Source organism: Xiphophorus hellerii, chromosome 20 (assembly GCF_003331165.1).
Source record: "Xiphophorus hellerii strain 12219 chromosome 20, Xiphophorus_hellerii-4.1, whole genome shotgun sequence".
Lineage (NCBI taxonomy): Eukaryota > Metazoa > Chordata > Actinopteri > Cyprinodontiformes > Poeciliidae > Xiphophorus > Xiphophorus hellerii.
This window is the reverse complement of record NC_045691.1, coordinates 17,566,875-17,587,027: the sequence shown is the minus strand read 5'-3', so window position 1 is coordinate 17,587,027 and position 20,153 is coordinate 17,566,875. Positions and strand designations below refer to the sequence as shown.

Below are 20,153 nucleotides of genomic sequence, written 5' to 3'. Positions count from 1 at the left end.
TTTAACTTTGTATGTCTCTTGAGACTCCAGTGGTTGTCTACACCTTCTGAATCTCTCCCAAATTCTTTACTGGGCTTCGTTTCACAATCCTGACAAAACTGTGATTGTCCTAGACAGATGTGCACATTGTCCTACCACACTTTCTTTCTTCCACTCAACTTTCCATTAACACGCTTGCATACAGAGCTTTGTGGCGAACCCTTCAACATTTTTCTGCATAATTGTTAAGATAATAAAAATAACGTATAACATAAATCAAATATATAAATGAGTTTACTTTTTCTAACTCAAGTATTCAAATAAAACTTTTAGAAAATCTTCTAATTTATTTAAACCCCTCCACATGCTGGCTTGCACGCCGAACCTCCCGACAACTTGCAGGTGGCTATTATTAAGTCTAACCCTTTCATGCATAAATTATGATCCTTTGTCTCAGAATTTTTTTTCCATTTTTTAAAATTTTTTTCTTAAGGCATTTAAAAGGTAGGAATTGTTTTTGTTAAAATATATATATATTTTTTATGTGATCAATTGTAATTTTGTCCAAATACACAGTTATTTGAAAAATACATCAGTAGTATTGTTCCTTAGGGGTTATCTGATGTAACAATATTTTTTTTACTTGCAAGACTCGTCTACAGTAGAAGGAGGGACCGGGTCGGTTCTCATGCTTTTTTGTCTGTCGGCCATATTGTATTTAACAAAAATAATTTCTTGCATTTGCAGCTGATGGCCAGTAGTTGATGGTATATTTTATGATGCATTAGTGTCCACTTCAGTGGTCTGTGTGCATTTATAACATAAAAATCCACAGGAAGCACAAGAAAATGGCTTTTAGATAGCTGTCCACTGTAGTGACCACTATGCATGAAAGGGCTAATAATAGCCACGACTCTTAGTCGTAAAGTAATCCTGACAACATCATGAGCGTCATACTTGGAATATAAAGTTGCCCAGTTGCCTTTAAAGATGAAAATACATTTTGACTTTAATTTGGGAATTAAGGTCCCAGAACCTAAAGGAAAAGTGTGGAGGCACAGAATCGACCGTGCTTGAAGTCCAGTGTGAAGTTTATTCCACAGTCAGTGGCGCAAAAGGTGGCTATGCAGTGTATGCAACGCATAGGGGCGCTGCACTAGAGGGGGCGCAAAAACGATGTGGGGAATTTATTTTTTATATAGTCAGCATTTTATGTACTTAACAGCTGTTTGTGTATGAAATGATCAATAACAGAGGAACAGCACTGATTAGGCGCCCCCCTCCCATACAGGCAGCTTGGGCAGCGGCTGAGGCGCGTTTTGTTTTCTTTTAAATTTGTAGTAATGCCTCAACAACAGGGAGCTAAAGATGGGGCGCAGAAAAAACTCCGGGGCCCAAAACAGAAAACGGAAGAGGGGGAAGGATAAAGATGTTGGAGAGACGAAGAAAAGCTTTTCAAAGTGGTTGAAAGACAGAAGGTAAGAAATGTCAGTGTATCAGCAAGAGAGTTGTAAATATTCAGGTTAGCTTAAGCTAGCCTAAAATGATGATGTTCGCATCCACCTCAAAAATATGTAGTTGCAGCCCTGCCAGAAACCACGAGCTTCTGCCAGTACAACACAGAAGATCATGACTCTTCTAAATATTTGACTCTGAAGTCGCTTAACTAGACTGAATCCTTGAAGATGCATCACATTAAATCTTTCAGGGAACCCAAGAACATAAAATAAATAAAAAATAATTTTAGAGATTAGAAAATGTATGCCTGTACTTTTAACTAAATTCAATACAACATGTCAGGTCTAATCTTTGCAGTAGAGGAGAGGAACAAATAAACTAGTGATTTTTATTTAGAATACAATTTAAAGGTTCACATCAGTAATTTTATGTCACTTTCCACTTCAGAGAAGTGTTTGTTTTAGCCAATAATGATAATTATTACTTAGTGAATCCTCAAATTCAGCTTCCATGAAAATTTAAATATTACATTCAACCAATAAATTCATTCTAATGAGGTCTGGGTGTGAAATTGAAGTCAGCTTTTGCTGTTAATTTATCATCTACCAAAGATTTAAATTATGTTTTCCACACAGGACCCCAAAAAAAGAAAAGGAAAAAAACAATATATGCGAGAAGAGAAATACTTTTTCACAGCACTTACAGAATCTTTTAACATCTTTTGCATTAATTCAGAGTATGTTTAAAAAGTGTGTAAATGTATAGCGCTTCCAACATGTTTCAGCTGCAGAATAGTTTGAAGAATGTTTACATATTTGCTAATAAGAGTCTAATACATCCACTTCCTGCTGTAGGTGTGACACCAAATGAATACAGGAGCAAAGCGTAGCTTTTACAGTTTTTATTGTTGCTGGAGGCTCTAATACAATATGAATCATAAGCTTTACAAAAGACAAAAAAAAAAAAAAAAGAACAAAAGATTCCCCTCCAAAATGGAAACAAATGTTTCCTCTGAGACACAAAGACAAACTGTGACCCCCAACAAAAATCAGAAGATGAAGAGAGAGAAGAAGAATAGAGGGGGAAGTAACTGTGATGTTTCTCTGTGTGCATGTTTGGAGTGGGGTGTTGTGTCCAGGGTGATTATAACAGTCCATCCCCATGCTCCCACACAGGCTCACATGCATGCAGAAAGAGGAAAACAAAGTCAAAACCTGGTTGTGCAGAACGAAAGGACGCCCTCATGTTTACATCCCTTGGAAGGCCGATAGATATATGTGGACAGTTATATTCTATACAAATATATCGGGGAGAGAGTCGTAGACAAAATAGGAGCAGGAGATAAATCCGATGAGTAAAACGAAACCACCGCCAAGCCTACAGCCACTACAGCTCAGTCTGTGTCCGAGTCCAGAGTCGCTCCTGTTTTCTTTTCTTTAAACCAGGGATAATTACTACAAGGATCCTCACGCTGTAGGATTATCATTAACCGTGGTAATACTATCAACAACATGGGAGACGGAGAGAAACGGAGCGAGACTGAATGGCTTAATGGCAGATGAAACGTAAGATGGAGAAAAAAAACAAAACATACAAAGCAAAGCATTTTTTCCTTTTTGTTTTCAACAAATAAAAAGAGTGCAGCACTGAAACGGGTACGGAGGGAGAGACAGAAAGAAAAGACGGCAGAAATGAGGTGGAGCGAGGGAGAGAGAGAAGAGGAGAACCGACGGTAGCTTCTCTAGCCGTTATGTTTGTTTTTGAGGGCCTTCACTAAGTCGGCCTTCAGAGCCTCCTTCTGTTGCTTGTCAGCCTGACTCTGAACGCTCCTGTGCAGAGAGAGAGAGAGGGAGAGAGAGAAAGTCAGCACTCAAACATCACAACTAAATATGAGACTGAAGCTGAGAGGGACACGCTCATCCCGACAGGTCAGAGGAGAAAATCGGTTAATTATGATTAATCACTCATCCAGAGGGAGGATTGGGACGTGCAGAGTATCTCTGACAGGCAGGAATATCAAAGTTTTTGCTTTAATTTTATTTATTTTAACCACTTCTACAAACTTTAGAAGAATGACAACCCAAGTTCACCGAATTTCAAACTAGGGAAGCACCGATCCACTTTTTTCACTTCTGATACCGATTCACATAAATGGTGTTTGGTATCGGTCGATACCGATCCGATACAGAAAAACAGTGATAAATTGACTTTTCTTAAACACAACCACAAATGTACTGAATTACTAATTTATTTGACAACTCTGCATCAGTACAGCGCACTGAAATACACCAATAGCTTCACAAGCTCAAACATGTAAAAACAGTTTTAATTTGTTCAGTTTGTGCAATTAGGAGAAAACAGCCAATATAACAACAGCAAAGGGTGGCTACCTGGGTCAAACATATAAAAATAAACTGTAAACAGAACCTATAAATATATTGTAAAATAAATAATAAAGCACGATGTCGCTCAGAGCACAGAATTAGACTCAATAGATCTGCACTTATTCTCCACACCTGATCTAGATTTATTTTAGATGTTAGGACTGATGGATATTAATATCAGATCGGTGCGTCTCTTTTGGATTCAAAATATTGAATCTGTTGTGAATTTTCTTCACATGAGATCAAAACTTTACATTCAGGGTCAAATGTATTCATACACTCCCCGCAGGACAGAGTCAAGAATCCTCTGGCAAGACATCAGAAAACAGCTAAACCTAATACTTTTGCTGGGATCTATATCAATTACAGGAAAATACCTTCTTTTTAAAATATATTTTATGATAACGTCACTTTTTAGGAAATTTAGCATCACAACAACTACAAATATACATCAAAGTCAATCCAGGAGGCCTGCAGAATGTGAAACATAATTTGCCGCCTAAACAGTCAAACAGTCCTTTGAGATTGTGATTTTGCAAAAAGTTTATACAGTTAATTGTGATTTAATATGTTTTGCAGCTCCATATTAAATTCAAACCTGTGCATCAAATTCTTGTTTTTAAACATGTTGTCGATATCTGTAAAAAGAAGCGTTAAAATACATCAACTACAGCTGACAGACATGAAGATATTATCCATGAGTGTATGTAAACATGTGACCCCAACAGTTCACACCGCAAACAAACAATACTGTGAAAACTTAAAACTGTTGGAGTTAGAGTAAACAGGTCACAGGTAAGCCTGTGTGTAAAATTTGACCTTCATTCTTTGTAAATTTTAAAGTTCCTTGTTGCGATTCTTTAATTTCAGCGTCTCAAACTTCGGGTCATAAAGGTTGGGTTTGTTCACTGTGATTAAAAAAAAACAACCTCATCAGAACAACAAGCTGATGAACCGCAGAGGATAGTTAATTAAAAACATCAGCCTGGTTAGTGTGTTAACACAAAGGTAAACAAACCTTCACAACATGCCTCACAAATGTTTCTAACTCTGAATGCTGGACATGCAAGTCTGTCCTAAAGCCAGAGATTAAAAAAATAGATGCTTAATTAAATAGATTCTCTTCCACAGATGAATATGAAGTCTGATTTTGTAGACGGTTCTTTGCAGAGGTCCTCAAAATATTATTCAAGTAAGAGTAGAACTACTTCAACATATTTTTTACCAAAGTAAAAGTAAAAAGTAACCATCCAAGTGTAAAATTAATTGACTTAGTTACCGAGTAATTTTTCAAATTAATATTTAAAAATGACTCATCAGATGGACCAAAATATAAAGTTAATTTAAATTCAATTCAAAAATACTTTATTGATCAGAAAGGGAAATTAGATATTGTTGGATCTCATTAATTCAGATTCTTCAGAGTTATTATAGACTGTGATGGATGTTGGCAGGAAATACCTACTGTAGCAGTCTGTATCACAGCGAATCTGAAGAGCTTCTGACTGAAGACACTATTTTTCCAAGTGGAAATTAATTTTCCAAAGTGTTTTAAGTTGAAGTTTATGTTTTTTAATCTCAAAACTGGATTCAAAATATTGAATTTGTTGTGAATTTTCTTCACACGAGATCAAAACTTTACATTCAGGGTCAAATTTGTTCATACACTCCCTGTAGGACAGAGTCAAGAATCCTCTGGCAAGTCAGGGCTGCAGGACATCGGAAAAACGGCTAAGCGTAAGTACATTAATTTAAAAGAAAAACAAAGTTTTTTGTAATTGTAATTACTTAAAAAAAACAACACCAAAAAAAAACAGTTTCTTTCAATATAAAACTTATGAAACTTTAACAAAACCTGCAGGTGTGCGTTTGTCCGGTGAAGCTTTTGTTAAAACATGTTCGTTTTTCATTCAGTGGTATTTAGCAATACTTCATAATAAAATTACTCAAGTAAAAGTAAATAGTACAGTGTAGTAAAAAATACTCCTAAAAGTAAATATTTTTTAAAAATTACTCAAGCAAATGTAAGTCTGTTTTTTTCTCTGATGTTTATTCTTGTAACATCCTGGGGGAAAGGTGTGTCAGTTTTCTAACTGGTTGTTTGGACCGCTGTGACTTCAGCTTCAGGTTATTTTCACACAGAAACACTCGTCCATGCCAGGTGTACCTCTGACCCTAGTCAATGAAGATCTGACGCTGAGTGAGGACCTGCGACAGCTCCCTCTGGAGCTGCCGGTACTTTTGATTATCGGGCAAAGACTCAATAGATCTGGAGCACAGAGGAGAGGCAGAAGGAGGACAGAGAGGTGACACATGAGAGACATGAAAACAGAACCAGGTCTGGTGGAAGAGACAGAATATGAGAAATGAACACAGAGAGAGAGAGAGGCTGGAGTTCAGCAGCTCAGAGGTTAACTCACTGTGGGGGAGATTCAATAAAACTGCTGAGTGAAGGATCTGGAAAATCGTATAAATAAACGTTGTGAGGACCAATCTAAGGTGTTGTCGTACCTTAGGCCGTTAACGATATCCTTGGTCTTCCCAAAGTAGATTTCATTCAGTGTGGAGCGAATCTTGTTCTCCATGTCCTGAAACAACATAATTATTACCATTTTTAAAAATGCTTTATTTGTTTTAACTGGACAACATTTTCAGGTGAAGGTGTGACAAATGTGGAGCATAACGTAAGAAATCTCCAAGTGGCAAAGATTTTCTGCAAAAGGTATTTCCAGATTTTAAAATGATGGCCTATTTTTGTGTGAATCGCTTGTAAAACTGTATTTTACGCCATGTTGGTAATATAATAAATCTTTATTTACCCTGAACAATCTCAGTGTTTAGATCAAATCCTTGTTATTTTACTGTACAGCTCCATCATGTTCACAACTAGATCAAACACATGGAGTGTTTTTTTATTTTATAAAGTCTCTGTCCTCTTATTGTCTTTGAACTTTAGTTTCATATTGACAAATATTTTTGCATCTCTCTCGAGCAAATTTAGAAAATCTGACAAACACAAATTATATTTCTAAGTAGAGAGTTCAAAAGAAAAATAAATGGGTTGCACTGACTTCAACAAGGCGGCCGATGTTAGCGATATGAGGTGAGGACTCTCCGACCGTCTCGTCTTTCTCCATCTGTGAAAAAGATTTAAAAAGTGTTTTTATTCCTGGTCTGGATGGGTAAACAGTCAGCAGTGCTCCTCCACTGAGCAGCATTGTACCTGTCTTGTAAGGCTGCCTCCCAGGTTCATGGTGCCAGAGCCGGTCTTGGTTGTCTGGAGCCACAGCATGACGGTGGAGGTGAGTTTGTAGTGAGCAGTGCGACCGCTAGACTTCTCCTGCTCACAGGATGGACAGCAGCTCGTTAGAAAACATGGCGACAACTAACTTTCCAAACATTCACTGCAGCTGGTGGACGTAAAAATAAATCCTTAGAAAGGTTCAATAGGAAACCAGATAATCATATCAATCAGGACTGGACAATAAATCAATAAGAATCCAGATAGTGGTAGACGTGATCAATATTAATAAATACATTTGATAGAATTTTTAATATATAACATATTCACTGAACTATGAGCTAGCACCGCACTGCATTCTGGGAAATGTGGGCAGAGGAAAGATTTTAGCCGCTCAACCTCTTAGAGCCACCTAAGCAAAGTTGGTGGAATCAACTGACTCAATCGCTCTTTGGTTACCTAGCAACTCACTAATTCTTTGGTTACCTAGCAACAGCCTGTTGAATAACTGGCACAACAGCAGTTTAAAGTTTTTCCACTGTGCTTCTTAACTGCTTAAAGTAAAAAAAAAAAAAAAAAAGAAAAAAACAATGGCGTGAAGTGAAAACTGAATAAAACTGGAGGTCATGCCACCAGCTTGGCAGTAATTAGATATTTATAACAAAAAAAATCTATAATTATGAATAGACTGATATGAAACGCTGATATCGTGATACATTTTTCAGTCAAAACACCCAAACCTAATAGCAATAATGATATCAGTTGTTTCCTTTTCTGTGTTTTCTGTCAGATGCTTGAGCATCTTAACCATTACTATTTAAATCAGGCGTGAGAATATAAATAACTCAATGGCAAAACTTGATTTCAGTCTGTAGAGCCAGAAAACAAGGTTAGAAATCAGCCAAAAACTTCCAATTAGTTGTTTCTTTAAAAGGTTCAACATATATTTAAATGCTTTTAAGCTGATCGTGAAAAAGAGTTCAAATAATTTTAGCAGATACCTGGATTTTGGTAAAAATATACTTCCAAAACCTCATTTTATGGGGAAAAATGAAGCCAAGTTAGCTGCATATATAAACAAAGTTTGAAAATGTCAGCGTTATCTCACCTGCACCTCCACCACATGAATGGAGTCCCAGCATCCTTTAATCTTTTTGGATCCATCGCCGGCCTTTTTGATGAGAATAACTCCTGCGAAGCCATGATCCAAGTCCCAGAGATACACAGAGGACACGCCACCCTCAAAGTACCTGAACATTACAGGTAGATAATGCCACGGTCACAAGAGGGCAGCACTGATCTGTAAGTACAAACCTCCAGTTCCACACTCACAGGTCCCTGTACTGATCGAAGGCGTTGTTTGCTTCCACTTCAAGTTTCCTCAACCGAGCTGAAGGCATTGCACCATCTTCAATGGGAGGTTCGTACTTATTACTCCATGGGGATCTGATGATTGAGAAATTACACTAATTCAATGTTAAGTCTCAAAACAGACTTCAAACCTCTTAATACCAAATTAAAGGTGAGACTATGACCGAGAGAAAAAGGCCTGCATATGAATTTATAGATCTGTAGGGGAAAATAAAACATCTCCAGTCAGTCGATTGCTGCTGCAGGAGCAGCAAGAACAAAAATATGCTATGCAAAGAGGAATCCAGGCTATTTTTAGCCATGCTAATGTAGCTGCTGCTGCTGTGCTTTGCTCTGCTGCAACAGGAAAAGGAACTACTGCCTAGCAGTTCACTCCGCTGCACCAAATCTCTGTTCCCCTTTAAGCTTGGTTGCTAACAATGCTAATCATTAAACAAGTCATGACGGGGGAACTACTTTCTGCCATTTTTCTGTTCAATTTGAAGGAGGCACAGAGACAGAGTTAGCTAGAGATAATTTTTGGTTTGGAGTGGATTTATTGTGTGTTAATTTCATAAGTCATAAGAAAATAGGGTGCATCCTATTCTGGCTATCAAAAAACAAAAATCACATGCACTTAAATACTTGGTTGTACTCATGCTTGTGATCGCCATGCTTGGGCTTTAGAAAATAAAAAAGCTCTGAACAAATATTATAAAATATTCTAATTGATGTAATAATTGTTTGCTAAAATATTCCAAGAGTCCTGAAGTCACACTCTACATGTTAATGCTACGCTCAGGCTGTTGGATGATGTAGAACAGAAAATCCACTTTATCTTCATTCAAAGACAGAACACAGGATACATTCATAATATAATATAATATAATTTAAGAAATATATGAAAACTAAAATATTTGCAATTGTAGAGTGGGAACTAAAGGAGCTCTACGCATTAAGATAACGCCTCTTTACAAACTACTGTTTGCAAACTAGTGTCAAGTCACTGTGGCATTTTACCACAGTTTCTACAGAGCATCTAAAATGCTGCCAGGCAGTCATTTAAAAATGTGGAAGACATTTCTTCTGGTTATCACACAAAAGGAAAACCTTTCCAAACCTTTCAATGTTGCATGTAGCGCCTGTAACTCTAAACTGAACAATTTAAAAGTGTTGTTTACTTATGGAAAGCAGGGCTTAAAATTATGTTTGTACGAGTTTTTGTAAACAATGTTTATGGGCGTCGCCACGTTGAAATTCCGACTTCTTAAGTAGAACGTTGTTATGGAGTCTGGCTGCTCCGAGTTCCCACTTCCCAGGAAACTGGAACACAACTGACATTACCAGGCCTGACCAAATTCAAACTGACGTTTCAAATATTGTGGAGTTTCATATCAGGCGGTACCGTCACGCCCATACCACATAATGTTTGGGTAAATTTTCCGTCTCAGGTAATTAATTTAAATCATGTACTGCACCTGTAGGAGTCGCCATCTCGATTGTAATCACAGAGCAGGTAGTCTTTCCCCACCACTTTGTCGCGGGCGATCTTCAGGGGCTGGTCCACTGAGGAGAGGAGGTCCTCGCACAGACTGGGCACCTGCACCCAAACAGACAACGGCTCTAATCAAAACTGTATTCAGTTCAAATAAACAGCTAGACTCCTCAGATTTCTGATTAAATGCATGCAGAGATGCTTAAGTTGAGACTCTGGTACTGATGGCAACTTTAAAGGATTTTCTCAGGGAAGAGAAACAGAAAAGCAAAAAATGGATTTTGGGTTATTTGATACTTTTAAGCTCTAATCACATTCCAGCTTCACCCAGATGAGGTAGAATAAAATATAATTGGGAAATATAATATCTAAAGGATAAAGGGGTACAAATTAGTTCTCACAGACTGACATGGAGTCCCTCCTCCTTCACGCTCTTGCATCAGAGCACAGACACAAAGGCAGCCCTGTTATCCTGCAAAAGCCCCCATACCCACAAACAGACACTCTCCCACATAAACGCACCTGGCAGCCCAGACTGGCCAAGAGCACAGAAGCGAGTCTGAACTGGGAATATAGTGTGGAGCGTAAAGAAATGCAGGATCAGAGGGGAAAAGATGAGAGATGTGGGACAAAACAGGAACAGGAGAAGAGATTTTAGCTGGCAAGATAAAGTTTCAGCGGTGGCAGAGCCAAGAAGAAGTTGGCAGCGGAGATGATTGACAGCTGTGATAATGATCACTAATAACCGGACATAGTAGTCACTTGGTATGAAAAGAGCAGGTGTTCATGGGGTGACAGGTTAGAGGGGAGGAGGGAGGATCCGGCTGAAAACAAATGGATGGAAAACTTGGAGGAAAAGTGTTTAAGGTCATTTATGATGCAACTTCTGCTAAAATCAACAAAGAAAATCTAAATAACTGCTATAATAGCTGCTAAAGTAAAACAACTCATTGAGAAATCATGTTAATGAGCAGAACTGATCATCCTTGCATGGAATAAATAAAGTACAGGGAATTTAAAGGCATACAGTAATTCCTGCAAAGACTTACGGTAACCAAAGGAAAGTACTGACCAGGTCAATGAGGTCACTGAGGTTCTTCTCGATCTGCTGAGGAGGCAGACGCCTCATCAGGTCCAGAGCACAGTCCAACTGTTGATCGTTCTGAAACACAGAGACATCAAACACTTAAAACTCAATACTGATTGATGAGAGTCAACACAGCATTTCTTTAAAGAAACAAAAACAAACAGGGTTTCTGGACATCAGAGAATCTACTTTTAACATTATCCCAGAAAATAAAACTTCTGAAACACACAACTAAAGCTAGTTAATTACAGATGCTTTCACTGTGCAAAAAGTAAGGCATTAAAATGTGCCGTTAAAAACGACAAGTATTGTTTATGTCAGAAAGTAACTAAAACCTTTCCAGCTCTATGGTTTTATCATTGGAGAATAGTAGAGTAATGATGCATCATGTGATCAAAAATAAAAGAATCTGAAAGCCAAAAAATGTCTTGATCTGTAAATCAATGCAGAATTTAGTCCAGATTTAACCATATTGCTGGTTAAGCTTTTGTAAATGATAAAAATGTCAGGAGCAGGCGATGCTTTCAGTTATTTTGTAGAAAAGCTATCGGTGCACTCTTGGAGTAATTTTGGTATGATGGTGGTTTGCAGGAGCTTAAAAGCCTGACTGTAACCCCATACAGCTGTAAATTTATATTGTTGCTTCTCATTTGTTCTTAAATATTTTCAAATGAGAGCACACATTTTTTTTTAGATCTTATCACTTTACCAGACAGATTGTATTAATTTGACTGTGTAGGTCAGGCAATAGAAATCAAGCCCAGCTTTTCAAAATAGGTTAAGCAAAGATAAACAAGGTCATTTTTATACATAAATGTTGGCTTGGGCAGCTTATTACATCTTCTGGGATCAGAAACAATAAAGTACGACAAAAACAACACAAAGAAACGAAGTGGCCAAATAATTTTGAGCAGTACTGACAGTATATTATATTTAGTCATAAATCATAAAAAATAAACCAAAGCAACCCTTTAGGATCAGTAATAAGCTTAGAATAACTTAGTCCAGGTTTGACCAATCCAAATATTAGAATTTCTACTTTTAGTTTGTCTGTCTAAAGTGCTCCTCATGCTAAAAACACACTTGTTCAACATACAATATTCCATGCGAGTTTAGACCAGTATTATTTATTTTACATTTTTAACTTGGAATTAAAAAACAATCCACATTCCCTGGTATTTGAAGAGTTAGGCACCAAAGTCTGCTAACTAAAATCCACCATTAATAGAGACTCTCTCAAAAAATGCTTAGAACAACCTATTTTAATAGTTCACACACCAAATACACCTTAATATGCATTAATACGCACAGCAGAAACAATACTTGGACTACAGCAGAAGTCAACATCTACACTCTTCCTTATTTCTGCTCTTTGGGTTACAGCCAATCAGATCCAAGAATAATAAACGGCTCTCCTGGTTTGCCTGCTTTTAAATGCCAGTCAATAAATAGCGTGTCGTGCCACATTGCTCGTATGCATTTCAAATTCCCAAGCTGCATTTTCTTTAAAATGTTTTAGATATGCTGTATGAAAAAAACATTTCTGCAAACAGGCAAATTTTCCACAAATAATTTGGAGTCACATTCCAAAGGAAAACCCAAGAATACTGAACCACGAATAGAAGAGTGTCCACCATTAAGACTAAAACTGACTGCTTGTGTTGCCCCCAGACCAATCTGCCCTGGGTGGAGAGTCAGATTGTCAATACTGAACAACTGTGACTGAATGTGCCATTTAACACTGCAGAACCTCATTCTACAACATCACTTTACACCCCTCTGCATTAGGGATTTATTGTGTACAAACTCAGATCATAAACACATAAATTGTTATGTCGTTTAGATAAACTAAGCCAAAATGCAGAAGTCCACTTCCACAGGCAATAACACCAAATGGCAGCCAGCTACTGCCAACCTAAACCACACAACAACCAATCATCAGCGTGTGTGAGAACTTCAATAAAGTCAGGAGCTCAGACTTAGTAGGAACATTTGTGTGTGTGAAACATGATGCCGATACGATAACGCAGCAGTTACCACACAGAAGCTGTTGTTCCAAAAAAAAAAGTCCAAACAAACATCAAACTGGGAAGGTTACAATCGTCCTTTACAAGGAGATCCAATCCGATATTTCACTGCAGAAAATAGCGGTGGAAAATATTAAAACAGTCACTGAATCTCCACAGGAGTGGACGTCCCAGGAAGTTCACGCCAGCGCTAGGAATGCAGTGTGGCAAATGATTAGGATCGTTATAGTGGCAGTACAAGGACACAAGAAAGCTGAGAATAAAACAAACCACAGGGATATTTTATTCAGACAATTTAACCAGATAGCGTTAGCTTGTGTCGTCCAGGAGCTCTACTTCTTCTGGAGATACAGGAGCTGTACTGATATTTTTAAGTGACTCTCAAACATCAGCATCATACTGATGGGTGTTTATTCTACATTTTTTTTGCTTAACATATGTAATAATTTTATGTTTGTGTTTAGCACAAAAAACGTATGTTTTCCCTCTAAATAAGAATAATTCATGTTTAAGACAAAGTTTTGTTTTAATGCACAACATTGATAGATCAAACTATGTCACATGTTAAAATTAATCAGATAAATGTGTTCTGCATTACAGAAAGCACTATCGTTATGGTAAACACTTTATTCAAGGAGATTAAATAATTTCATAAAGATGCAATACACAGTAATTAAAAGCCTACAGATGTATGAGTCACTCTCTCTTTAATATCCTTTAGTATACTTTGAATTGCTTTATATTTAAAGCTCTATAATCTGTCATATGCACAAATAAAAACAATGCATGTAATGACCAATCTTGCAACATGCTGTACATTAAAAGCACAATATCACTGTGCAGAAAATCTTTACGCCTCTGCAGGAAATCTCTCTTGTACTCGGCGATCGGTAACAGACTCCACATCTCAAGTTCAGCCTGAGGAGCCTCATGACTTCCCATGTGAGCGTTTGGTAAAGGACAAAAGGAGCAGCAAACGTGTCAAAGTCATCAAGTTACAAAATAAACACAAATCACACCAAGGATTTTATGTCAAAATTCTAGCAGAAATAGGACATTCGATGTTTAATTTTTAAACACAGGGATGTCTGAGGGAAAAAGGAGTTCTTCACCAGAATCAATTTTTAGCTTTACTGGTCAGTCAGTAACTGAAAGTCCAATATTTCTCCAGTAAGTGAACCACAGACAAGCATCACCAACACAGACATGAAGAATTTCCAGTGTGGAAGACGTCCATTTTTAATATAGGGAGTTTTATTATAAGATAATACTTGAGGTAAATATTTAATGCCTGCTCACAGCAGGAAGGCTAGTAAAACCAAATTTGAATGCGTTTATGTTTTATGTTAAAGCTCTTCTTATATTAATCACATTTTCTATGTGTAGGTCAATGTTTTACACAAAAAGAAGAAGGGAAATCACCCAGGAACTTCTGAATTATGCACTCTTTAGTTTGCATGGAGCATTACAGACGTCTTATTATGCTGGTCCTCAGGACATGTCCTGCATGTTTTAGGCATTCCCCTGCTGCCGCCCACATGACGTAAATGAATGGATGGTGAACAGGCTTCTGTAAAACCTGACAGGATGCACAGGAGGCAATGCAATCATCTGAGTCTGATGGAGTGAAGCAGACGGGGCAGTGGGCCCCAAGGCTGGGACCCCTGCACTGCTCAGGCATGAACAAGCAGAGGAAGAGGAAAATGTTCTGGGGTCAACCACAAAAAGAAGTTCACAAAAAATACAACAGGTTCGCACAAAAGCACTAGTTCACATCTCAAACGGACCAGGAATGCGTTATTACTGCTGATCGCCAATTTATAATGCTGATAAGATACTGATTAAATTAAATCATCTGGGAAGATAATATATAGTCTAACAAAAGGCTATATCTAACTTTTGAATAACTTTTTTATGAGTGATTTTTTTTTATTGTGTGTGTTTTTGTAAAGAACATTAGTTTAGGTGAGAAAGAGTGATGTGCACTGTGGAAACCTTAGCTGCTCTGCTGGCCCACTGTTTATCATGAGCCAAAACGTAAATTAAGCTGCTGAGAGCTCACCGACAGGGTGTGGCTACAACATGCTTAACACTTTCAACAAACTGCTCTACATGTGTAAAAGCACATATTAAACGGAGGCTCATCGCCTTTCCTCTACTTATCAAGTTAACTCATTTGTCCCACCGAGATAGGCAACTAATAGCATAAAACAACCTGTTTGGAATATATAAGACAGGCAGGAAGTTATAAAATCCCACTGATAAAGTGCTTGTTTAACAGTAAATCATCTTGTTATCTTTTGACGGATGTGGAAGACAAATGGCAATGGTGGCGAATCTAAAAGTGTTTAAACAGGACTGCTTCTATACAGTGTGGATATTGATAATGTAGCAAAAAAGGACTCTGAACAAGAGACGGAGTAAAAAACTGAAGGTTAAGCAGCAAACTCTCAATAATATGTTGACAAAAGAGGGAAAAAAAAAAAGTTGACTGAACCGATGAACAGAAACCAAAACATTAAAACCACTTCTAATTTCTTCATGTTTGCTTTGACAGTGGTCAGATTACTTCTAATCCTTTAAAGTGATTTGATCAATACTTCTCCAGGCTTTCTGAAGGTCTTTCAAGATTTTTCCTTAAAACTGATTATTTCTGCAGTTTCTGTGCATTAACTGTAATTTTGGAGCACTTTATATGCTGATAACTATAACGCAAATGCTTTCTGGAGGTTAAAAACTGACGGACCAGCATAGAAATGCACAAAAATAAATAAATGAAACAATTTAATTGTATTAGGAGACACAGTTATGTAGTTTTGTGTGAGAATTAAAAACATATTTAAAAAATCTTAAAATTAATATAATTCTTGCTAAAACTCTTAACTAGCTCTTGTACCCAACCATGTCAGTACACATAGTTTAGGTGTCTGAAGATAAATAAAGCATTAAAGATGATGCTTTAGGTCAAAATAACTTTATGAACATTATATGAATGTTATGCCTTTAAGAAATCCTTTAATTTTAGAACCTTATTTGTCTGAATGACTGGTAGATCAGAGTCAAGTAGCTTAAATTAAAAAGCCAGACTGAAAGTGAGTTTTAAAAAGTGGTCAGAGAATTAAAAGGAAGACCTTGAGAAAACCTGGAGGTGGAAAAACCAGCAAGTTGTGGCAGCCTGATAATAAAGTACAAAGAAATCAGAGGTGACTTTTGTATGTATGTGTAACTTGTCAGTTACATTTGCTTTGCTAACCATCTGAGTTAATCATAAAACAGCTTAAAGCAGCCAGACTGAACCTTTTTACCTTCTGTACATCAGCAGCTTCTGTATCTACATTGACGACCTTTATCTGCTGCAGCAGCTTTATTAAATGAGAAATGTAAAAAGGCAAGCAAATAAGCTACAGCTGAATGAAGACCTTAGTGACTGCTACAAAGCACACAGCATATGCAGGACTAAACTGAACCCCAGGGGAGCTTTCTCTCCCCAAACACGCAGCGAGCAGCAGGTCATGAGATCGGAGGGCCGAGAGGCCAGGGCATGAAACTGTGGGGAATGTGTGGGAGGATGCACTCCGAACTGGAACAGCAGACAGACAAAACTTGTTTTTTAAGACGACTTACGGGTTTACACTCTGTGCAACAAATATTTTCCTCTGGTGTCAAAGATAATACTGAAATAACATTCGACTTGAGCAAAATTGTCCCTCTGGTCTGGAGGTGAAATTGATCAATTTTAAGTTGAAGCAACAGAAATAGTCACATGTGAGAAACAGGATTCATTTATAAAACGTTGCATTAATCAACAATCACCACTACACATGTTTATTTCACCTTCTGTACTTGTAAACAAAGCAGGGCACTCTTAGTCTACCTGAAGTGTTAAAAGCTAACATAATCCAGCACTATAATCTAATCCAAGAAAGGAATCCATGGAGTATATAAACACTCTCCTTAAGCCTAACCCTGAGTTCAACAGGTTCCCACGCAATGCCTCTTCTCTAAGGTCACCTGCTGCCCATCTTCTCCAAAATCTCTTTCACCTGATGAGACAGCCTGTTTCAGACAGCAGCTGCATTCCTCAGCAGTGCTTTTCTGGTGTAAACACTGCTCAGACCAGCAGACAACCCCCTGAGGTCAGGGCGGAGCAGGATGGATGAGGTGAGACCAAGGAGAGAGGGCGACACCGGAGAAACTCCAGCTGCTGTTCTCCTCTTACACACAGCAGTGTTTAGTTTGCATGGACGTACAAAAGATGTGCTTCTTCTACGTAAACCAAGTGGGTTTAACATGAAGGACAACAAAAAAAAAAAGCTGGATTACAGCAGATTAGATTTTTACAACTTCCTTCATTGAGGTTTTTTTTTTTTTTCCATTTCTTTCTCCGAAGAGTTTTTGCGGCGCTAGTGGCTCGTATTTTTTCGACAGTAGGCAGACAGGAAGGAGGGTGAGGAGAGGGGGGAAGACATGCGGCAAAGGTCGTCGGGACCGGGAGTCGAACCTGCGACGTCCGCGTCAAGGACTAAGGCCTCCAAACGTGGGGCGTGCTAACCCGCTGCGCCACCACAGCACGCCCCTCATTGAGGTTTTTAAAGGAAACAACCCAGTTAGAAAACAGAATTAAATGATACTAAATAAAAAATAATAAATAAAAAAAGCCAGTATGTTAACACGCATATGGAAAACTTTTTATTTTACATATCGCTGATGTGAAACACACCGCAGCACTGTGGATAAATGTGGTCTATTTAAAGTCCTATGTGACTGTCTGGAAATAAAAGCATTATCTGGAAATCTGACAAAGAGTGAGTTTTTAGTTACTGTCTCATTTAGAAAGACCTGACAGAGTATTGATGAGAATAAATGACAGAACAGCTAGCCTTTTAAATCGGGAAATACAAAATGGACCAACTTTCTCTTTCTGTATAGTTTGAAACAAATCAATAGGCAATAGAAATATACATATAGCATCAAATAAATTTGAAAAAAATATACTATTAAATTAAATGTAGAATTTAAGACTATTTTCTATGACTTAGTGGTCATAAAATACGATAAATTAACAGATACACAATCATGGGTAATAAAGTATTTGTTAATTGCCCCCAAAGCTTTTCATACATAAAGAAAAACCATGTACTGCAGGCTATTAATAGATGTGTTTATGTCCATGACCTTCTTTGATTTGTATTAAAGAAAAAATCATCTAAAACTAAAAGTCACTGACAGAGTTGTACGTATAGATCGAAAATTGTGAGTCCATTTAATCGATATATATATTTAAAAAATCTGACTTTTAAGCTTTTAATTGCCTTCATGTGAAACAGTCCAGGGAAAACTGACCAACTCTAATCTCTAGTAGAGTGACTGATGCAGTTTTTACATGTTTACAAAAAGAAAAACTGTAATCTTTACTTGATGTCCCATTTGCTAATGGGACATCAAGTAAAGATTACAGTTTGGTACATTGGTAAATATAACTCTTGATTATCCTTATAATTATAACTGAATTTTGATTCATCTTTGATCAAATTTTCAATAAATCCAAGAGACCGCTTGTTTCTTCTTCTTTTTTTACTCTAACTCACAATATTCAAAGGGAAAGCCTAGAATTCATAGTTCAGGGTTGCCTTTTAATCATATTAACTTAAATAATGTAACCTAATATTACTAATACTGTTTATTTGCAACAGGCCAACAGTTAGATTTGTTATAGTAAAAGACAATGCTGCTGTAGTACAACAAGAAGTTGCTGGTAATGTCTGTCATCAAGAGTCTGTTTGAATTATCCTTCATGTCAGCACAAAATCATATTTACAAGCCTACTTTTTTGAAAATCATGGTTTAAATTCTGGCCTAATATTTGTATACAGTCTCATAATATTGCGCTTTGCTCTGACCTAAGCTGTCATTTGACGCTTTCCTGGTTAACCCTGAATATTATCGTTTGTAAAATTGGAGGAACATCACTGTACCCACTTGAAAAGATACAAAAAGAGTCGACTGACTGGTGACATGTTTTAAAATGAGCGGTGTAACTACAGAGAAACACAAACAAAGTTACGGTGAAACTCTTAAGCCAGGAAAACCTAGCAGAGAGAGCTGCCAGCTAGTCATGGTTAAGAAAAGGAAGAGCCAGCAGTTTTATTTTAGCAGCAGGCAAACCGACGCTCGGCTATTTAAGTCTGCTTTAAAGGCTGGAGGGATTGTATGAGAGCTATATTAGGAATCTCCTCCGCTGCCGTTAGCAAACTTGTGTCAAATCCAAAACATCCTGTGCTAACTCTGTGCCTACGGGGCATGTAGCTTGGCTGTTAGCAGGTGGCTAACTAGCAGGAAGAAACAGAAGCTAGATTAGCCACAAAGCTAACTTGCTCCTTATCGGTCACAGTTAAGATGCCTCGTTGAGTTATGCTCTCCGGTCCTCTCGGGTTACCAGCCAGCACGTCCAGCTGCCCGGAGAGCTTCGGCACTCCAACCAGAAGCCTCTCGCCCCTTCCCCGCTTCCCAGTAGCGTTAGCACGGCCCTTACCATGTCTGCGACGGTCTCTGCGGGGAAACGGTTTCACCAACGGCTGTACACCTTAGCTTCGCTGTGGCTATACACCTGGCTCCACTCGGCTTTTATTCTTCTCGTGTTATTTGTTTTAGTTCCCTCAGTGGAAGATGTTTTATTCGCCTCTCCCTCACTGAACCCAGCCCTGTCAGCGAAATTCACTTCCTCAACCGGGCTACAGGAAGGAGGCTGCGGTGAGAAAACAGCAGGCCTCACTTCTACCTCCGGGTCATTCGGAGCTCTGCTCCCTTGCAACCAATAGCGAAGGAGCAAGAAAGGCATTGCCAAGTATGGAAAGAGAGCCGCTGAGCGACAAATATGCGGACGCAGAGGGCGGCAGAAAGACGGTTACACAAAATTATGACAAAACAGTTCCTGGAGTATGTTTACATTGGGAACCAAAGGGGTGACAGGATACTTTTCAATATAAATGTTCCACCTGACAGAATCAGGAAACTTTTTAAAAAGTCTGTGTTCTGAAAGTACTGAGGTGCCATAAGCATAGCTGCAGGACCAGTCTGAAACGGCAATGTCACGGGTCTGTACATGTTGTAAGGAAACGAAACAAACAGAACT

At 38.0% G+C, this 20,153-nt stretch overlaps 1 protein-coding gene across 3 annotated transcripts; it reads right to left on the bottom strand.

The window, feature by feature from the left end:
- Positions 1 to 2,323: 2,323 nt before the first annotated feature.
- capzb (capping actin protein of muscle Z-line subunit beta) lies at positions 2,324 to 19,805 on the bottom strand. Of its 3 annotated transcripts, none has more exons than XM_032549723.1 (10): positions 19,554 to 19,805; positions 10,980 to 11,069; positions 9,891 to 10,012; positions 8,395 to 8,508; positions 8,171 to 8,312; positions 7,045 to 7,161; positions 6,893 to 6,958; positions 6,333 to 6,409; positions 5,989 to 6,090; positions 2,324 to 3,266 (listed from the first exon to the last, which is right to left on the bottom strand). In XM_032549723.1, the coding sequence occupies exons 1-9, from the start codon at positions 19,554 to 19,556 to the stop codon at positions 5,997 to 5,999; spliced, it is 825 nt and encodes a 274-aa protein (XP_032405614.1). In that variant the 5' UTR covers positions 19,557 to 19,805; the 3' UTR covers positions 2,324 to 3,266; positions 5,989 to 5,996. The 3 variants fall into 3 exon arrangements, with proteins under 3 accessions (XP_032405614.1, XP_032405616.1, XP_032405615.1); XM_032549724.1 differs by having other exon boundaries at positions 3,174 to 3,266; positions 5,996 to 6,090; XM_032549725.1 differs by lacking the exon at positions 5,989 to 6,090 and having other exon boundaries at positions 19,554 to 19,802.
- Between the last annotated feature and the right edge of the window lie 348 nt (positions 19,806 to 20,153).

Excerpts from the sequence above, each read along its gene's own strand:
- capzb (XM_032549723.1), bottom strand. Across the intron at positions 10,013-10,979 it reads TCAGTGACCTCATTGACCTG|GTGCCCAGTCTGTGCGAGGA; the intron begins GTCAGTACTTTC and ends GTTTGGGTGCAG. Across the intron at positions 8,313-8,394 it reads TTCGATCAGTACAGGGACCT|GTACTTTGAGGGTGGCGTGT; the intron begins GTGAGTGTGGAA and ends TGTAATGTTCAG.